At 48.8% G+C, this 19,699-nt stretch overlaps 2 protein-coding genes across 2 annotated transcripts in view; both read right to left on the reverse strand.

Annotated features, from left to right (window-relative positions):
• The window catches only part of LOC133359828 (IgGFc-binding protein-like), a 92,871-nt gene extending 91,524 nt beyond the window's left edge, over positions 1 to 1,347 (reverse strand). The window contains exon 1 of the mRNA XM_061578368.1: positions 991 to 1,347. Within this exon, the coding sequence (XP_061434352.1) occupies positions 991 to 1,104 (114 nt within the window). The 5' untranslated portion in view covers positions 1,105 to 1,347. The remainder of the gene's footprint in view (positions 1 to 990) is intronic.
• Positions 1,348 to 17,602: 16,255 nt separating this feature from the next.
• The window catches only part of LOC133359825 (IgGFc-binding protein-like), a 57,799-nt gene continuing 55,702 nt past the window's right edge, over positions 17,603 to 19,699 (reverse strand). Inside the window, exon 33 of the mRNA XM_061578366.1 lies at positions 17,603 to 19,459. Coding sequence (XP_061434350.1) covers positions 19,326 to 19,459 — 134 coding nt within the window. The 3' untranslated portion in view covers positions 17,603 to 19,325. The remainder of the gene's footprint in view (positions 19,460 to 19,699) is intronic.

Below are 19,699 nucleotides of genomic sequence, written 5' to 3' on the forward strand. Positions count from 1 at the left end.
ACTGAGCTTTCTAAAGTCGTCGTTCCCTAAGCGACCTGGCCCATCGCAAGTGACAGCCACTCAACAAAGTGTGGCTTAGGGGCCGTCCATAAATTACGTTGCTGGAGGGCGACTGCCTCCAACTGCCCAGTAGCAGCGTCCTTCACGAGCCTCCTCCACAGAGGCCGATCTTGACACCGCTGGTACCAGTCATCGGTAAGTCCACTCAGCTCCACGTCCTCCCGTACCACATCATTCCATCTCTTCTCTAGCCCGTGCCGCGCCCGTTTAGCGGTGGCTGGGCATGCGGGCTACATGACACAGCCAACGTGGCCTTGGCTGCTGGAGGAGCTCACCGATGGGACTTTGTCCAGATCTTTCAAGGGTTTGTGAGCTCCTCACACAATCCAGCATGGTTAAATCCCAGGATGGGTCATAGGCAGGCCAGCCTAAATGTTTTTAGCCGGCAAAGATGTTCCATTAGGGTGGGTCTTCATTGAGGCTGAGTCGACCTAGGGGAGGCCCAAGACCGGTTCAGATAATTCACTATGTAACACGATCGATTTTTGTTCCTGGGTAATAAGTGTTATTTCCAAATTGCTTATGCCTCAAATGTGCAGAAAGTGGCTATTATTATTCCCCACAAACGTTGCTTTTGTGACCAGGACTTTACGTGAAGGATTGACACAAATTTACCCTTTTTTCTCATTGAAAATAGGTACATTTCAAAATATCACTGTCCTGGTCACAAAAGCAAAGTTGGTGGGTAATAAGAATAATAGCCACTTTCTGCACTTTTGAGGCATAAGCAATTAGGAAATAACACTTACAACCCAGGGACAAAACAAATATATTTTTGTTTCAAGGTATAACAATCACTGATGTTGGCCGTGAGCGGGAATCGAACTCGGGTCGCCGGGTTCGAAGTGCAGCTTAGCGCTGGCCACTGCCCGCTGCCACGACCACTCTGCCAACTCGACACTTCACACGCGCCCACAGACACACACTCACCTTGCCACCTTCCTCCTGGATCCAGGAGATGGTGCCACCTCTCAGGTGAGTGGCTTCCACCCCCAGGGCGGCCACCATCACCACCACCACGAGGGCACCCAACGCGAGCCTCATGATGACAGTGGGAGATCAAGTTTCGCGTGGGTAGCAGCAGAAGGAGGATCGAGAAGCGATTGGCGGTGCGGTTGTGGAGACCTCGCACCACAAGGACAAAGATTCCTTCGTGTTGCCTTTAGCGGACTGTCGGGGGTCAGCTGTCAAGGTCACACACACACACACAGACACCCACCAACTTCACTCACACGCACTCAGAGGGAGAGATGGAGAGAGAGAGATGGACTGTCTGCTGTGCCAGTCTTCTCACCACCCCCCGGTCTCTGGAGAGTTCAGGGAGTGGTTGACGCTTCTTATAGATGCCACCATCGCGAGGGGTCACACCCTTGGCCGTGACTTGGCGGCTATTTGGCCCAGGGCTTGGGCAAGGTCGCTCACCCACAGACATTCGTCCCCGTGGGTTTGGAGACGCGATCTCAAGTTTTCAGGGCAGGAGGTTCGTGGGTTCTATCCCGACCCTGACGTCTGCTGCTGCTGTATATTTCGAGTTCTGCATCTCTCTCTCATCAACATCACTCTGGCTAGGAGATGTTAACTACCTCGCCTGGTATACAGGAGGTCGTGGATCCTATCCCGAGCCTGACCATGCCGGCCGCTGCTGTATATTTGGAGTTTGCGTGTCTCTGTCTCTCATCATCATCACGGTGGCTAGGAGATGGTAACGACCTCGCCTGGTATACAAGAGGTCGTGGGTTCGATCCCGACCCTGACGCCTGCCGCTGCTGTATATTTGGAGTTTGCGTGTCTCTCTCTCTCATCATCATCACGGTGGCTAGGAGATGGTAACGACCTCGCCTGGTATACAAGAGGTCGTGGGTTCGATCCCGACCCTGACGCCTGCCACTGCTATATATTTGGAGTTTGCATTTTCTTCCTGTGGTCGCTTGGATTCTTCTCCACATTTAGCAACACGCGTTCAGAGTATTCTGCTGCTACTTTAAATTTCCACGTGATGGTGATATCAGCCACTTGGTCGATCTGTTATCATTTGTGATGGGCCAGGGTCGCTTCTGAAAAAGGGGCGATTACGTAGCTCAGAGGGGCCTTGCCTGGTAACAATAAAACATAATTTAGTTGAATCTATGGGTCTGTATGTATCTCTATGGGAGTGTGTGTATCTCTATGGGTCTGTATGTATCTCTGTGGGAGTGTGTGTATCTCTATGGGTCTCTATGTATCTCTATGGGTCTCTGTGTAAATCTATGGGTCTCTATGTATCTCTATGGGTCTCTATGTATCTCTATGGGTCTCTGTGTATATCTATGGGTCTCTATGTATCTCTATGGGTCTCTATGTATCTCTATGGGTCTCTGTGTATATCTATGGGTCTCTATGTATCTCTATGGGTCTCTATGTATCTCTATGGGTCTTTATGTATCTCTATGGGTATCTATGTATCTCTATGGGTCTCTGTGTATCTCTATGCGTTGAGAATATTTGGCTGCCGCTATGAATATCCACGTGATAAGTCACCATTTGGCTGAGTTGCAATCATTTGTGATAGCCAGGTCAGGGCTTGTGAAAAAGAGCCACGCCATATCTCAGAGGGGGGCCTTGATTAGTAAGAATATCTATTAAAAAAAAAATTATTCAGTAGTTTTAAATATTGAGGGTCCTGGTGAGACGATAATGATTGTCCTGGCTAGATCCAGGAAACCTGTTCTCTCCATCGCCACTCACCTGGCAGTGACCTTGCCTGATAAAATAAAAAAAATATATTTTTAATTGACTTTAAAGCGACGTTACATTACGTTCCGATCTTTTTTTTTACTTGGTTTTAAACGATTTCCCTTACCCCGTGAAAAGAGACAACAGCGTGACCTTCGTCAAGTCACCAACAGTACCCCCAGCCACTCACGCCACGCCAAAGGCAAAGGTGCCCCGTGTAGCCTGAACACACCGCTAGGGAAAGTGCTGTTAGCGAAGGATCACCTATGAAGGCCGGCACGGCAAGCGAGGGGCTGTGGGTGGCCAGCACCACGCCCGGCCGCCTTTGTCTTCCCGAGTGACGGCGTTTACACACCGGGTACTCATTTTCGGCCGAGTCGACCTAGGGGAGCTAGAGGACATCCCCCACCACCACCGCCCCCCACCACCGCCCCCCACCACCACCCCCCAACACCACTACCCCCCACCACCACTCTCCCACCATCACCCTCCCACCACCGCCCCACCCACACCACAGCACCCGCGCCCAGCCCCGTGGCAATTCCGGAGCGATGCCTTTGTTGTTTTTTCGTCTTCTTGGTCGCTGAGCGCGACGGCAAATACTGCAGGTGAGACAGAAATAATGATAATAATACTACTACTAATACTACTACATGAGCATAACAACGCCGTCACCTGACAAGATGGAAATTATAAGACATGCGGCCGCGGGGCGTAGAACGACATGTGTTGAGTGGGCGGGTCGGCAGGTGGGTAGGTAAGTAGGTCGATAGAAACCCCTAGACTCAGAGAACCATAGTCTCAGAGATCCATAGACTCAGAGACCCATAGACTCAGAGACCCATAGACTCAGAGACCATGTCGACTCAAAGACCCATAGAAACTGAGACCCGTAGAATCACAGACCCATAAGCACGTAGACCCATAGATCCGTATACAGACCGACAGACTCAACACACAGAGACCCACAGACTCACCACACAGAGACCCACAGACTCACCACACAGAGACCCACAGACTCATCACAGAGACCCACAGACTCACCACACAGACACCCACAGACTCACCACACAGAGACCCACAGACTCACCACACAGAGACCCACAGACTCACCACACATATATCAACAAACTCATCACACAGACACACACAGACTCATCACACAGAGACCCACAGACTCACCACACAGAGACCCACAGACTCATCACACAGAAAGCCAGAGACTCACCACACAGAGACCCACAGACTCACCACACATAGATCAACAAACTCATCACACAGAGAGACATCGACTCAATTGTAAAATATGTTGTGAGTTTGCTCTCCAACACAACACGACCGGTTAGGGCTAAAGTCGCAATTAATTGGGGAAGTTTTGTTCACAACGTGACCAACCGAAACCGATTCGCTGTGTCAGGTGGAGGTCGGTTTACGACACAGTTACATTTACGTGATCTCTAACCCCAACGCAAACGTCATCACTATATTATATACTACACTACTATACACTGCACTACGATACACTATTATACACTACACTACTATACACTACACTACTGCACAATACACTACTGTACACTATTAGACACTACACTATACACTACACTATACACTACACTACTGTACACTACACTATACACTACACGATACACTACACTACTATACACTACACTATACACTACACGATACACTACACTACTATACACTACACTATACACTACACTATATACTACACTACTATACACTACTACTATACACTACACTATACACTACACTACTATACACTACACTATACACTACACTACACCACACTACTATACACTACACTATACACTACACTATACACTACACGATCCACTACACTACTATACACTACACTATACACTACACTACACCACACTACTATACACCACTACTATACACTACACTATACACTACACTACTATACTACATTGAACTGCTTGTTGTTGTATTTAGTTTGTTGTCCTTCCCCCGCACCTCCGATTAGCGTGGTTGGTCACGTACGGTGCGAAAGAAGTTCGCGACATACGTACGTACATCAGTGTCTGATCCATCAACCCTCGCTGATGCTGCTGCTTGCGAGTAGCAATATCTTCGGGACCTTTTTTGTGTGACAAATAAGAGTAGGGGTTGTGGCCTTTCTGACAATAAAACAGGAGTCGTGTTAAGATGTTCAAACACCAAATATAAACCTTTTGCAAGGATTCATACTCTTAGGTTTTTTCGGTAAAGTCACGCCGGTAAATACCGAAAAAACCCAAGAGTATGAATCCTTGCAGTCACGAAAGCTTCAAATCTAGAACTTTTGCAAGGTATCAAGTTAACGCATTAACCACAAGCAGTGCAAACAGACAGGCTCTGATAATAATGTAACTATAATGTTATAGGCATTGTCTATAATAATATACATATATAATTAGCCCAGACCTGTCACTCTGTGACTGTGATTAACGCGCCACGGATTGGTTAAAGTGCGTCACGTGACCGCGAGCGAGCAGCCAACCAGAGGTGCGCCCCTCCCAAACATGTACGCTACCGGATTGGTTGAAGTGCGTCACGTGACCGCGAGCTGCCCACTTCGTGTTGTTGTGGTGCGCCCCGCACCTCGGAGTTCAGAGAAGCAGCAACATGGCGGCCACACCGTTGGAGACGCAGCCACGGAAAGCTGACGGTCGATCCACTCACACACGGCTCACTCACACACACAGCTCACTCACACACAATCACTCATACACACAGCTCACTCACGCACACTCACACACGGCTCACTCATACACACAGCTCACTCACACACAATCACTCATACACACAGCTCACTCACACACTCACACACGGCTCACTCATACACACAGCTCACTCACTCACACACAATCACTCATACACACAGCTCACTCACACTCACTCACAGTCACTCACACAGAGCTCACTCACACTCACACACAGCTCACTCACACACACACAGCTCACTCATACACACAGCTCACTCATACACACAGCTCACTCACACATACACAGCTCACTCACACACACAGCTCACACACACAGCTCACTCACACACACAGCTCACACACACAGCTCACACACACAGCTCACTCACACACACAGCTCATAGCACTCACACACACAGCTCATAGCACTCACACACACAGCTCATAGCACTCACACACACAGCTCACTCACACACACACAGCTCATAGCACTCACACACACAGCTCACTCACACACACAGCTCATAGCACTCACACACACAGCTCATAGCACTCACACACACAGCTCACTCATACACACAGCTCACTCACACACACACAGCTCATAGCACTCACACACACAGCTCACTCACACACACAGCTCACTCATACACACAGCTCTATCACTCACACACAATCACTCATACACACAGCTCACTCACACACTCACACACGGCTCACTCATACACACAGCTCACTCACTCACACACAATCACTCATACACACAGCTCACTCACACTCACTCACAGTCACTCACACAGAGCTCACTCACACTCACACACAGCTCACTCACACACACACAGCTCACTCATACACACAGCTCACTCATACACACAGCTCACTCACACACACACAGCTCATAGCACTCACACACACAGCTCACTCACACACACAGCTCATAGCACTCACACACACAGCTCATAGCACTCACACACACAGCTCACACACACAGCTCACACACACAGCTCACTCACACACACAGCTCACTCACACACACAGCTCACTCACACACACACAGCTCATAGCACTCACACACACAGCTCATAGCACTCACACACACAGCTCATAGCACTCACACACACAGCTCACTCACACACACACAGCTCACTCACACACACAGCTCACTCACACACACAGCTCATAGCACTCACACACACACAGCTCATAGCACTCACACACACAGCTCACTCATACACACACAGCACACTCACACACACACAGCTCACTCACACACACAGCTCACTCATACACACAGCTCACTCACACACACACAGCTCATAGCACTCACACACACAGCTCACTCACACACACACAGCTCACTCATACACACAGCTCACTCACACACACACAGCTCATAGCACTCACACACACAGCTCATAGCACACACACAGCTCATAGCACTCACACACACAGCTCACTCACACACACAGCTCATAGCACTCACACACAGCTCATAGCACTCACACACACAGCTCACTCACTCACACAGCTCACTCACACACAGCTCACTCATACACACAGCTCACTCACACACACAGCTCACTCACACACACAGCTCACTCACACACACAGCTCACTCACACACACACAGCTCACTCACACACACACAGCTCACTCACACACACAGCTCACTCACACACACAGCTCACTCATACACACAGCTCACTCACACACACACAGCTCACTCACACACACAGCTCACTCACACACACAGCTCATAGCACTCACACACACAGCTCACTCACACACACACACAGCTCACTCACACACACAGCTCACTCACACACACAGCTCACTCACTCACACAGCTCACTCACTCACACACAGCTCACTCACTCACACAGCTCACTCACACACACAGCTCACTCACACACACACAGCTCACTCACACACACAGCTCATAGTACTCACACACACAGCTCATTGCACACACACACAGCTCATAGCACTCACACACACAGCTCACTCACACACACAGCTCATAGCACTCACACACACAGCTCACTCACACACACACAGCTCACTCACACACACAGCTCACTCACACACACAGCTCACTTACTCATACACACAGCTCACTCACACACAGCTCACTCACTCACACACAGCTCACTCATACACACAGCTCACTCACACTCACTCACACACAATCGCATGCAGCTCAGAGGAGATGGGTGAGAGTGAGGCAGAGCCATGCTCCGTCCACTGCTGCCCTGAGGGACCCCCATCCTCTCCACTGCTGGCTTGAGGAAGAGCCGCGGTATCTCCACTGCTGCCCTGAGGGAGTGCCGTGCTCTGTCCATTACATTGATCCTCTAGTTTTTTTGGTGCTTAAATCCACTGCTGGATGAAGGCCCATCGCACGCTGTGCGAGTGGATCGTAAGGATTTACTTGACCAGTCTGTTGGGGGCCACTGCACGTTGTGGTTGTTGGGGGACGCTGCACGCTGTGGTTGTTCGGAGACGCTGCAGGCTGTGGTTGTGCCGGGGGCGTCATAGGTGCCCCCTTTTACGTGACTTTACTGAAAGAACCAAGAACATGAATCCATGCAGTCACGAAAGCTTTACATCGAAAAAGAATAATATAACTATAATGCCATTAATGACAGTGTAACTATAATTTTATATGGCATTGTCTATAATAATGTAACTATAATGTTATAGGCATTGCCATTAATAACAATGTAACTATAACGTTAGAGGCATTCTCATTGAAACTGATTGACCTACAGCAGAGACAGCTGCTGCCTTCTTTATGGCCTCGTCTCACCACCAGTGTCAGATCAGAGAACAAAGCCAAAAGGCGAACAGGGCGAAGACAATGCCACACGTATCGGAGCACTTATAGCTCAGGTCCAGCAGTTATATCTTTGGGAGCCTTTCTTTGCTAGTATCAAAGGTATGACCAGCAGTGTTTGCCCTTTTCTATAGGGGCAGCAGTTTGCAGCTTCGTGAATGTCAAGGGAGGACCTTCGAGCCACACAAAGTGCCGCATGACGACGACGACGGCGATGATGATGATGAAAGGTGCAATTAGGGTCAGCGATGTAATAACGAGACTCGCGCAGACTGACAAATTGGCTCTCATGAGGCCTAATTACGCACGTATAACGGAGCCTTTATTTGGCGAGCAAAGAGGTCAAAGTGTTGTTATACTTTGACAATCACCCCCCAGGGCTGGTTAAGAATTATATTGGTGGTTTGCTAATGGAGGCCCAGCACGGTGGGATGGAGCACGGGGTCGAGCATCTGATTGAGCATGTGGTCGAGCATTGGCTGGATGTGTTATGGGGTTGAGCGTTTTGATCAAGCATGCATTTGGGAACAAGGTCAAGCGTGGGCTTGATGTGTTATGGGTTTGATCATGGGATCGAACATGAGATTGGGCACGGGATCGAGCGTGTCATCGAGCATGGGATCGAGCCTTTTAATCGAGCATGCATTTGGGAACAAGGTCAAGCATGGGCTTGAGGCGTTATGGGTTTGAGCATGGGATCGAGCACGGGATTGAGCACGGGATTGAGCATGGGATCGAGTCTGAGATAATTCAGGAGGCACTGTTGGCCTATTTGATAATACAGCCTTGCAACCGCAGCAGCATCTGGATCTAGAGAGTGGACTGCAGTTCCATGCTGACATACGTCGTCTGGTCTGCAATAAATGCATTTTTTTGGGTTCGTATGTGTGTATGTATGTTGAACTTATTTCGCACCATACATAACCGTTTTAATCGGATGTGCGGGGGTTGAAGGACAACAAACTAAACACACAAAAAGCAGTTCTAAAGAAACGAGTTTGTCAATGTGGATGATTTTAATAGGACACAGCTTGAGTGGCTTCCTAATATCGGAAGAGAAGAGCGTTCCAGACGGCCGCAGAAGCAGCACAACTGAAAGCGCCGCTCGAAGATGATGCAGTGACCGCCATCTTTGTTCGACGGCTAGCTATAAGTGTAGTGTGTAGTAGTGTATCGTGTAGTAGTGTGGAGTGTAGTGTTTCTAGTAGTGTATAGTGTAGTGCATAGGAGAGTACACTGGAGTGTATAGTCGTGTATCGTAGTGTGTAATGCATTGTCGTGTGTTGTGTATCATGTAGTGTATAGTCGTGTATGGTGTAGTAGTGTGGAGTGTGTTTTTAGTCGTGTGTAGTGTATAGTGTAGTGCATAGTAGAGTATACTGTTGTGTATAGAAGTGTATGGTGTAGTAGTGTGGAGTGTAGTGTTTTAGTCGTGTGTAGTGTATTTTTTCGTGTGTAGTGTAGTGTATCGCGTAGTGTATAGTGTATAGCATCTTTGTTCGACGGCTTAGCCAGAAGCCACCACTGCTGCTACGCAGGTGACAGCCGGAGTGTTGCATGACGATGGTTTATAGCTCCTTGACGAGGTCAGCAGCGAGGTACCGTGGTTCATTCAAAGGTCGACGGTGGAGGAAGGGAGCCAAGGAAGGAAGGAAGGGCGAACCTTCAGATGATTTTGGCATCGCGGCACTGGAGTTGATGCACGTGTGAGATGTCCGCGCTGACAGCTGACTTTGCGTATTCCACGAGCCGTCATCATCATCAATCACCCGCAAACAAGTCAAGGGGTGTGGACCCACATCACACACACACGCCACACATTACACCATACACATCACGCAGGCAAAATACAATGTTGATTTGAAGCATTCGTGACTTCAGGAATCCATACTCTTTGGTTATTTCGGTAAAGTCACGTAGATAGAAAAAATAATAGATCACGACGTTTCAATCACAGCAGGGAAACTGCTGAAACGTGAACTGTTTCAGCAGTTTCCCTGCTGTGATTGTCTCACCTTATGACGGTCGCTTGTGTTGCGATCCGAAACGTGATCTACGTGACTTCACAGAAAGAACCAAAGAGTATAAAATACAATGACAAAGAGCCCCCCCCCCCGCACGGCCGTCACAGACGTAGGGGCAATTGTCGTTAGTAGCAGCAGCGCCTCCTCCACAGAGGCCGATCTTGACACCACTGGTACCAGTCATCGGCAAGTCCACTCAGCTCCACATCCTCCTGTACCACATCACTCCATCTCTTCTCTAGCCCGTGCCGCGCCCGTCTAGCCCCCTCGATCCGGCCGAACAAAAGCTGTTTGGGCATGCGGTGACTGGGCATGCGGGCTACATGGCCCAGCCAACGCAGCCTTGCTTGCCGAAGGAGTTCACCGATGGGACTGTGTCCAGATCTTTCAGGGATTTATGAGCTCATTACACAATCAAGCCTGCAGGTTAAACACATGATGGATCGTAGGCAGGCCACCCTAAACGTTTCGAACTGGCAATGATGTTCCATTTGAGGGGCCCACGTTTTGCAAGCAAAGAGAAGGGAGGGCATGACCGTGGCCGAGAAGACACACACAGACACACAGACAGACACAGACACACAAACACAGACACACACATAGACACAGAGATACACATAGAGACATAGAGACACACACATACACAGACACACGCATACACAGACACACGCAGATACACACATACAGAGACACAGACACACAGGCAAACACACTCGGAGTCCCGCACAAACACTTCTTTTCAAGCCATAGGCGACAGGAGGATTCTGGGGAATGTGTGGCGTCATAGCAGAGTGAACTCACGTGTAATTAAATCGCCCACACAATATGAAGAGAGAATACAAAGGTTCCTCACGTATAGCCTAGACTAACATTGCCCATAACCGAGCACTGCACTTTTCATATAGACGAACATTGCACATAGACTAACATTATACATAGACTAACATAGCCCATCGACTAACATTGCAGATAGACTAACATCACGCATAGACTAACATTGCCCATAGACTAACATTACACATAGGCTAACACTGCACATAGACTAATATTGCCCAAAGACTAGCATTGCACATAGACTATCATTGCACATAGTCTAACATTCCCCACAGACTTACATTGCCCATATACTAACATTGCTCATAGACTAGCATTGCCCATAGACCAACATTGCACATAGTCTAACATTCCCCATAGATTAACATTGCACATAGTCTAACATTGCCCATAGACTAGCATTGTTCATATTATAACATTGCCCATAGGCTAACATAGCCCATAAACTAACATTGCACATAGTTTAACATTGCCTATAGACCAGCGGTCGGGAACCTATGGCTCGCGAGCCATATATGGCTCTTCCAGTGACGGAATATGGCTCCCAGACAATTTTGAGTTGGAAAAAAAATCAGTTTGGAACTGATTTTAAAATACTGCTTAATAATACTATGTCATTTTAAAGTAAACAGAAATTAGTTTTGAAGATAACTTTCACGGGTCACGCCTGCACGAAGCTCAACCTCACCACGTATGAACCTGACTACAAGGCCATCAGCAAAACCACGTAGCACCAGAAGTGGCATTAAAAGTAAGACATATTTCATTTATTATACGTAAAAAATACTATATGGCTCTCAATGAAATATATTTAGAAATATTTGGCTTTTATGGCTCTCCCAAGTTAAAAAGGTTCCCGACCCCTGCCATAGACTAACATTGCCCATAGACTAACATTGCCCATAGTCTAACATTGCCCATAGACTAACACTGCACATAGACTAATATTGCACATCGGCTTCTGCGGCCGTCTGGAACGCTCTTCCTTTTGATATTAGGAAGCCAATACGAGTTGTGATGCACTTTTAAATCATCATCTAGGTTGACAAACTAATTCATCTAGAACTGCTGCTTGTTGTTGTGTTCAGTTTGTTGTCCTTTCCTCCACACCTCCGAACGAATTAAGATCAACGTACACAGACAAACACAAAGATCCCCCGCATAGCCTTACGCAGGCTGTTGGGGCAAGTGCTGTTAGCGAGCACCTCTGAAGGCCGGCACGGTACACGAGGGGGTCGGTGGCCAGCGCCACGCCCGGCCGCCTTTGTCTCTCCCCAGTGACGACGTTTACTACACACCGCACCAGGTCCACATTTGAGGCCGAGTCGACCTAGGCGAGGACCGGGACCAGTTCAGATAATCGTCACCGCGTTGGCCATGAGCGAGAATCGAACCCGGGGCGCCAGTTTCGTAGCGCAGCGTAGCGCTAACCGCTGCGTCACCGCTCTCCCGACGTACACACACGTTACAACAACAACCGCCATTCGCCACTAAGTGGCGGTGACGTCACCACGACGCTTGTGTCAGGCCATGTGCATCTTGAGGCCACGTGTCGAACGCACGCTGGCAGGTCACGGGGCAGACAAAGGTGCAATGGGTCGACTGACTGAGATGACTGAGATGACTGGCTGATGCACCACCCTGTGCCCCCTTGCTGTGCCAACTTGATGTGCTTTAGCCACCCGGCGCTTCGCTCGTTGTTGTGAGCGTACACACACACGCGCACGCACTCACCCGCAATCAATCATTTCGCTTGGCATGCATTGCAATGCAGTCGCCCAATTAATGACTTGTTCATTTCGGTGTCGCGGCAATGCACGACACGATAAGCGTCGTGCATACACCACCTGTATATAGACACACAAACACGAACTATGGGTGGATGGGGTGGTAGTGGTGGTAGTGGTGGATGGTGGGTGGGGTGGTGGGGGTGGTGGTGGGAGTGATGGGGGTGGGGTGGTAGTGGTGGGTGGGTGGGGTGGTGGGGGTGGATGGAGTGGTAGGGGTGGTGGGAGTGATGAGGGTGGGGTGGTAGTGGGTGGGGTGGGTGGGTGGGTGGTTGGGGTTGTGGGTGGGGTGGTGGGGGTAGATGGGGTGGTAGGGGTGGTGGTAGGGGTGGGTGGGGTGGTGGTGGTAGGGGTGGGTGGGGTGCTCGGGGAGGATCGGGGTGGTGCTGAGAATGATGGGGGTGAGGTGGTAGTGGGTGGGGTGGGGGGGGTGGTGTTGGGTGGTGGTTGTGGGTGTGCGTGGGGTGGTGGTGGGGCTAGGTGGGGGAGGAGGCGCACAGCAGTGTTGCAATGTCGACTGAAATGCGCTCCCAGCGAACTCTCGTCGTCGGTGGGGGAGGTGATGTTGAAGCCACCGGCAGGCAATGCCCATCCCCAAAAACCGAGCCCACACCCTTGGTCGCTGTCTTCACGAAACCCTGGCTGGTGGTGGGAGGGGGGGGGGTACACGTGGGCGCCACGGTGGCTAGGAGATGTTAACTACCTTGCTTGGTACGCAGGAGGTCGCAGGTTCGACGTCGAACCATATGCCTGCTGCTGTATATTTGGAGTCTGCGTCTCTCTCTCGTTATCATCACGGTGGCTAGGAGATGTTAACTACCTCACCTGGTGCGCCTGAGACCGTGGGTTCGATCCCAGACCCTGACCGACGCCTGCCTACTGCTGTATATTTGGAGTCTGTGTCAACTCTTACCCCGTGGTGGTCACTGCGTGGAATTTTTGGTCCTCCGAATGTTTTCCTCCATTGACGTCGCAGCGCCGTTGATACCAGTTTTGGCCGCTGCTATGAATCTCCACGTGATGATGAGGACGAAGGAGCCACCGCCTCGCTGAGCTCTCGTCCGTGATGGGCCGGGTGGCTTCTCGAATAAGTAATATTTTAAAAAACTTTTTTAAAAACACGCTTTTATCAAATGTACTAGTAATGGAAGAACTCCAAGACTCCAGGAAGTGGCCTGAAGCTTGCCATAACGTAAGGGACCGTGGCCAATTACAACAAACGTCAGTTGAGCGTGGACAATTAGACCCAAACCGACACATAACATAAAAAAAGAATGCTTAAAAAAATATATATTTTATTTCCTATGATAGAATATAGTATTGTCATCAGTATGACATGAGTATATCAAGTTTGCAGTCGATACTACATTGGGAAGTGGGTTAAAATTGAGTTACAAGATTTGAGGATACAACAACAGACAGAGTGAGTTAAATGAAAGAGTGTAAAATAATATTTAAAAATACCTTTTAAAAACATAGCTTTAATGAAATGTACCATACGAGTAACGGCAGAACTCCAGGAAGTGGCCCCGAAGCTTGCCATAACGTAAGGGACCGTGGTGATTTACAGCCAACGTTAGTTGAGCGTGGACAATTACACCCAAGCCGAAACATAACATATGTAACGGGTTCCGGAGACACTTGTAGAGGTAACTTATTTATTACAATCCAACACTCCAACTCTCCAACTCTCCAACACTCCTGATACTCTTACAGCCTAGGTACACAGCCTAGGTACACAGCCTAGATACTCTACTCTGGCTACGCTCTGGAACTCGCCCTCACAAGGTCGTAGAGTCGGGAGTTCCAGAGTCCCACCACTGGCTCTCACAACATCCCAGGGTCCTCAGATGGCTGGTCTTGTGTCTTGGGTCTTGAGCTACGACTGGCCCTGATCGTCCAGGGAGCTCCCCTTTTATGCCTAGTCCAACGAGGGGTGGGGCCATGTGCGCCACCAGACATCCCACAGAGCACACACAGCCCCCCCCCCCCCCCCCCGTTGGCGGCGCCAAGAGGCTTAAGCGCCTGGGAACCCAACGCCTGGCGCCAAGAGGCTTAAGCGTCTGGACCCGCCTGGGAACCCAGCACCTGGTGCCAAGAGGCTTAAGCGCCTGGCCCGCCCAGGGTCCCAGAGCCCCCAGCAGCCCCTCCCTTCTTATGTCACTACACATATAATAAATATTGTTTAAAATTTGTATTTCTTTATCCTTTTTTTTTATAGAATATGGTATTGTTATCAGTATGACATAAGTGTAGTGCTGAACTTTACGCGGACAACTTCTTATTTTTCCGTCATCACTTTATTTTCATCAAACTCAGCATAGTCCACAACCAAGACTCCAGCGCGTTCTCTGCTCGCTCGCCGCACTCCGCTGGCCGAGCTCGCTCCGTTCCCTCCCTCTCTTTCTCCGTCTCTTTCTCCCCCAACTCTCCTCTCTGCCCCGCCCGTCTCGGCTTCGATTGTCTCGCTCTCCCTCGACTTCTCCGTCTCACTCCAACTGTTTCTCTCTCGTCTCCGTCTCACTCCGACTGTCGCTCCCTCCCTTGGCTTCTCCGTCTCACTCCGACTGTCTCTCTCTCTCGTCTCCGTCTCACTCCAACTGTCGCTCCTTCTCTTGTCTCCGTCTCACTCCAACTGTCTCTCTCTTGTCTCCGTCTCACTCCGACTGTATCTCTCTCTCTCTCGTCTCCGTCTCACTCCAACTGTTGCTCTCTCAGCTTCTCCGTCTCACTCCGACTGTCTCTCCCTCGGCTTCTCCGTCTCACTCCAACTGTCTCTCTCTCGTTTCCGTCTCACTCCGACTGTCGCTCCCTCCCTTGGCTTCTCCGTCTCACTCCGACTGTCTCTCTCTCTCGTCTCCGTCTCACTCCGACTGTCGCTCCCTCCCTTGGCTTCTCCGTCTCACTCCGACTGTCTCTCTCTCTCGTCTCCGTCTCACTCCAACTGTCGCTCCCTCTCTTGTCTCCGTCTCACTCCGACTGTCTCTCTCTGTTCCCGTTCCACTGCTAGCCTATTCTATCTCTCATCTCTTCTTCTTTTCCGTCTCGACTGCTAACCTATTCTTCTGCTCCAACCGTCTCCGTCCAGCTCCCAGCACAACTCCTCGTCTCATTCTCACGCTCCCGTATTTATCCCGGTCCTCATTAATTTCCAATTAATTAACCGGCGTCTCCCCCCCCAGGCCCCGCGCCCGCGGCCCCCGCCGCCACCTGCTCCCATCCCCAGACTTACTGGCGCCATCTTGTCCCTGACAACAACAACCGGCCAATCACTGCTCTGCGTCCCATAATTACCTAACGAGCCGTCTCTCTCCGGCCGTTGTCTCCCAGCAACACCTGCTTGTCCTGATGCGACCCCACTGTCCATAACCCACACGTGTTTACAATTTCCCCCCTTGGCAGCGTTAATCTACTATGTAAGTATACCAAGTTTGCAGTCGATACCACATTGGGAAGTGGGCTAAAATTGACTTACAAGATTTGAGGATACGACAACAACAGACAGAGTATGTTATTAGAAAGCGTGTAAAAAGATTGTTTAATTTTTTTAATGATAAAACACAGTATTGTCGTCAGTAAGACGTAAGTATACAAAGTTTTCAGTCGATACCACATTGGGAAGTGAGTTAAAATTGAGTTACAAGATTTGAGGATACGACAACAACAAAAGACAGAGTGAGTTAATAGAAAGCGTTTAAAAAGATTGTTTAAAAATATACAGTATTTTTAATGATAGACTATAGTATTGTAATCAGTATGACATAAGTATACGATGTTTGCAGTCGATACCACATTGGGAAGTGGGTTAAAATTGAGTTACAAGATTTGAGGATACGACAACAACAGAGTGAGATAAATAAAAGCGTGTAATAATAAAAATGCGCTATCACGGCAGCTGAGTAGCAGGGCCTTAGACTTGGTGAAATAAGAAAACACGTCCATGATAGGGGTTATTTTTTGTGGGTCAGATCGCGTAAATGTATAAATGTTGTGTCGTTAAAACCCGCCGCCACCCGACACAGCCAACTAGTGAGGGTTGTCACGGTAACAGAACGTGGCCAATTCGTCACTAGTACAGCACTAGTGTGTAGTGTAGTGTGTAGTGTATAGTGTAGTATATAGTGTAGTGTATAGCAGTGTAGTGTATAGCAGTGCATAGTATAGTATATAGTGTAGTGCATAGTGTAGTATATAGTGTAGTGCATAGTGTAGTGCATAGTGTAGTGTATAGTAGTGTGTAGCGTAGTGCATAGTGTAGTGTATAGTGTAGTGCATAGTGTAGTGTATAGTGTGGTGCAGTTTATAGCAGTGTAGTGTATAGTCGTGGATATTGTAGTGTATAGTGTCGTGCATAGTGTAGTGCATAGTGTAGTGCATAGTGGTTTAGCCATATGTTTGTTGTAGTACAGAGTTAGACTGATAACTTTAATGGTTTTGAACACAGCATTGATATACGATGCTTTTTCTGGAAGACTTTGCTGTTTTTTCCTGAATTTTTCTGTTGCACGTAATCACTTGAAGATGTTCCTTGTTCATGTTTTTGTTTTGTTGCGGTTGCGCCCGAGTCAAGAGCCACATGGCTCATAGGGTTATACCTAATAAATGATAGTGAAATGAAACTGAATTAAATGACTCTTTATTAAACAACTCTGGGAGTCATCGGCATCAGCGTTAAACAGCAGCAGCATCAGTAGCAGCAGCACTTTGATCAGCATCAGTAGCATCATCATGATCAGCAACAGCAGCAGAACGATCGATTTTGACAGAAAATGACGATCGGAATCGGTGTTTTAATAAACGCGGTACTCATTCGGCAACATCAGCACCCACGTAGCCACCACCACCAACACCGCCACCACCGTCACTATCATCACCGGCCAGGCCAGGTAGCACTTTGAGGCCGTCACGTGAAGTGTTGAATGTTCGCCGCTGACAGGAGGTCAAGGGACAGACCCAGCAGGTGCCATGGGTTGTGGCTGACTGAGATGACCGGCAGATGCAACCACCGGCTGTACCCCCCTACTGTGCCACCATCACCACCACCACCACCGTCGCCACCACCAAAATTGCATCGTCGTCACGCGGCGCTTTCAGGTTCTGCTGTTGCTGCGGCCCGTCTGGAACGCTCTCTTCCCTTCCGATGTTAGGAAGCCAGTGGGAGCCGTGATGCACTTTTAGATCAGCATCATCGTAACAAACTCACTGATTTTTTTTGGTGTGTTAACTTTGTGCATCCTGCAATCGCAATTCCTCCGATTGGCGCGGTTGGCTACGTACAGTGCGAAAGAAGTTAAACGTACATACACACTGCCCATGGACTAATACTACCCATAGACTCAACACTACCGATAGACTCAACACTGCCCGTGGACTCAATACTACCCATAGACTCAACACTATCCCACAGACTCAACACTACCCATAGACTCAACACTACCCATAGACTAACACTGCCCATAGACTCAATAATACCCACAGACTCAACACTACCCACAGACTCAACACTACCCATAGACTCAACACTACCCATAGACTAACACTGCCCATAGACTCAACACTACCCCTAGACTCAACTCTGCCCATAGACTAACACTACCCATATACTATTACTACCCATAGACTCAATATTGCTCATATACTAACATTGCCCATAGACTAGCATTGCCCATAGACTGCCATTGCCCATAGACTATCATTGTGCATAGACTAACATTCCCCATACACTGACATTGCATATAGACTACCATTGCCCATAGACTATCATTGCCCATATAATGACATTTCTCATAGACTAACACTGCTCATAGACTATCATTGCCCTTAGACTAACATTGCTCACATACTAACTGTGCTCGATGATGATGTATGTATGTTGGGCTTCTTTTGCACAGTGCATAGCCAACTGTGCTAATCGGAGGTGCGGGGTGATGATGGTGGTGGTGGTGATGTCTTAATGATGATGTTGATTGCGTTCATCCATAGGGGTCTGCAGAAGACCTGTTGTGTCTTCTGTGCAATGATCGTGTTGATGTCGGTGATGGTGTTGATGTTGATGGTGGTGTTGATAGTGATGATGTTGATGGTGATGATGTTGATGGTGATGATGTTGATGGTGATGATGTTGACGATGGTGATGTTGATGGTGATGATGTTGATGGTGATGATGTTGATGATGATGGTGATGATGTTGATGATGGTGATGATGATGATGTTGATGATGTTGATGTTAATGGTGGTCTACCTGGACGAATGGGGAGACAGGGGCCGGTATCCTCTGCGCAACGGTGACGGGGATTTTGATGGTGATGATGTTGATGGTGATGTTGATGATGTTGTTGGTGGTCTATCTGGACGAGTGGGGAGACAGTGGCCGGTATCCTCTGCGCAAGGATCGCTTCTTGCGGTAGACGAGGGCGACCGCCACGATGAAGGCGGCGGCGATGACGGCGATTGGAGTCACGAACTGCGACACGGCCACTGTGGTGCCGGCAGAGAAAAAAGTGCACTTCGTCACCATCGGATCGTCATCATCATCGTCACCATCAACATATTCACTGCTGTCGTCAACATCATCATAATCGCTATCAGTATCAACATCGTCACTATCGAGATCATCATCACTATCAACATAATCTTCACTATCAACATCATCACTATCAACATCATCGTCATCTTCACCACCACCAACAACGACCGCCATTGACCACTAACTGGCGG

Source organism: Lethenteron reissneri, chromosome 66, assembly GCF_015708825.2.
Source record: "Lethenteron reissneri isolate LAM-NWPU_2019-01 chromosome 66, ASM1570882v1, whole genome shotgun sequence".
Lineage (NCBI taxonomy): Eukaryota > Metazoa > Chordata > Hyperoartia > Petromyzontiformes > Petromyzontidae > Lethenteron > Lethenteron reissneri.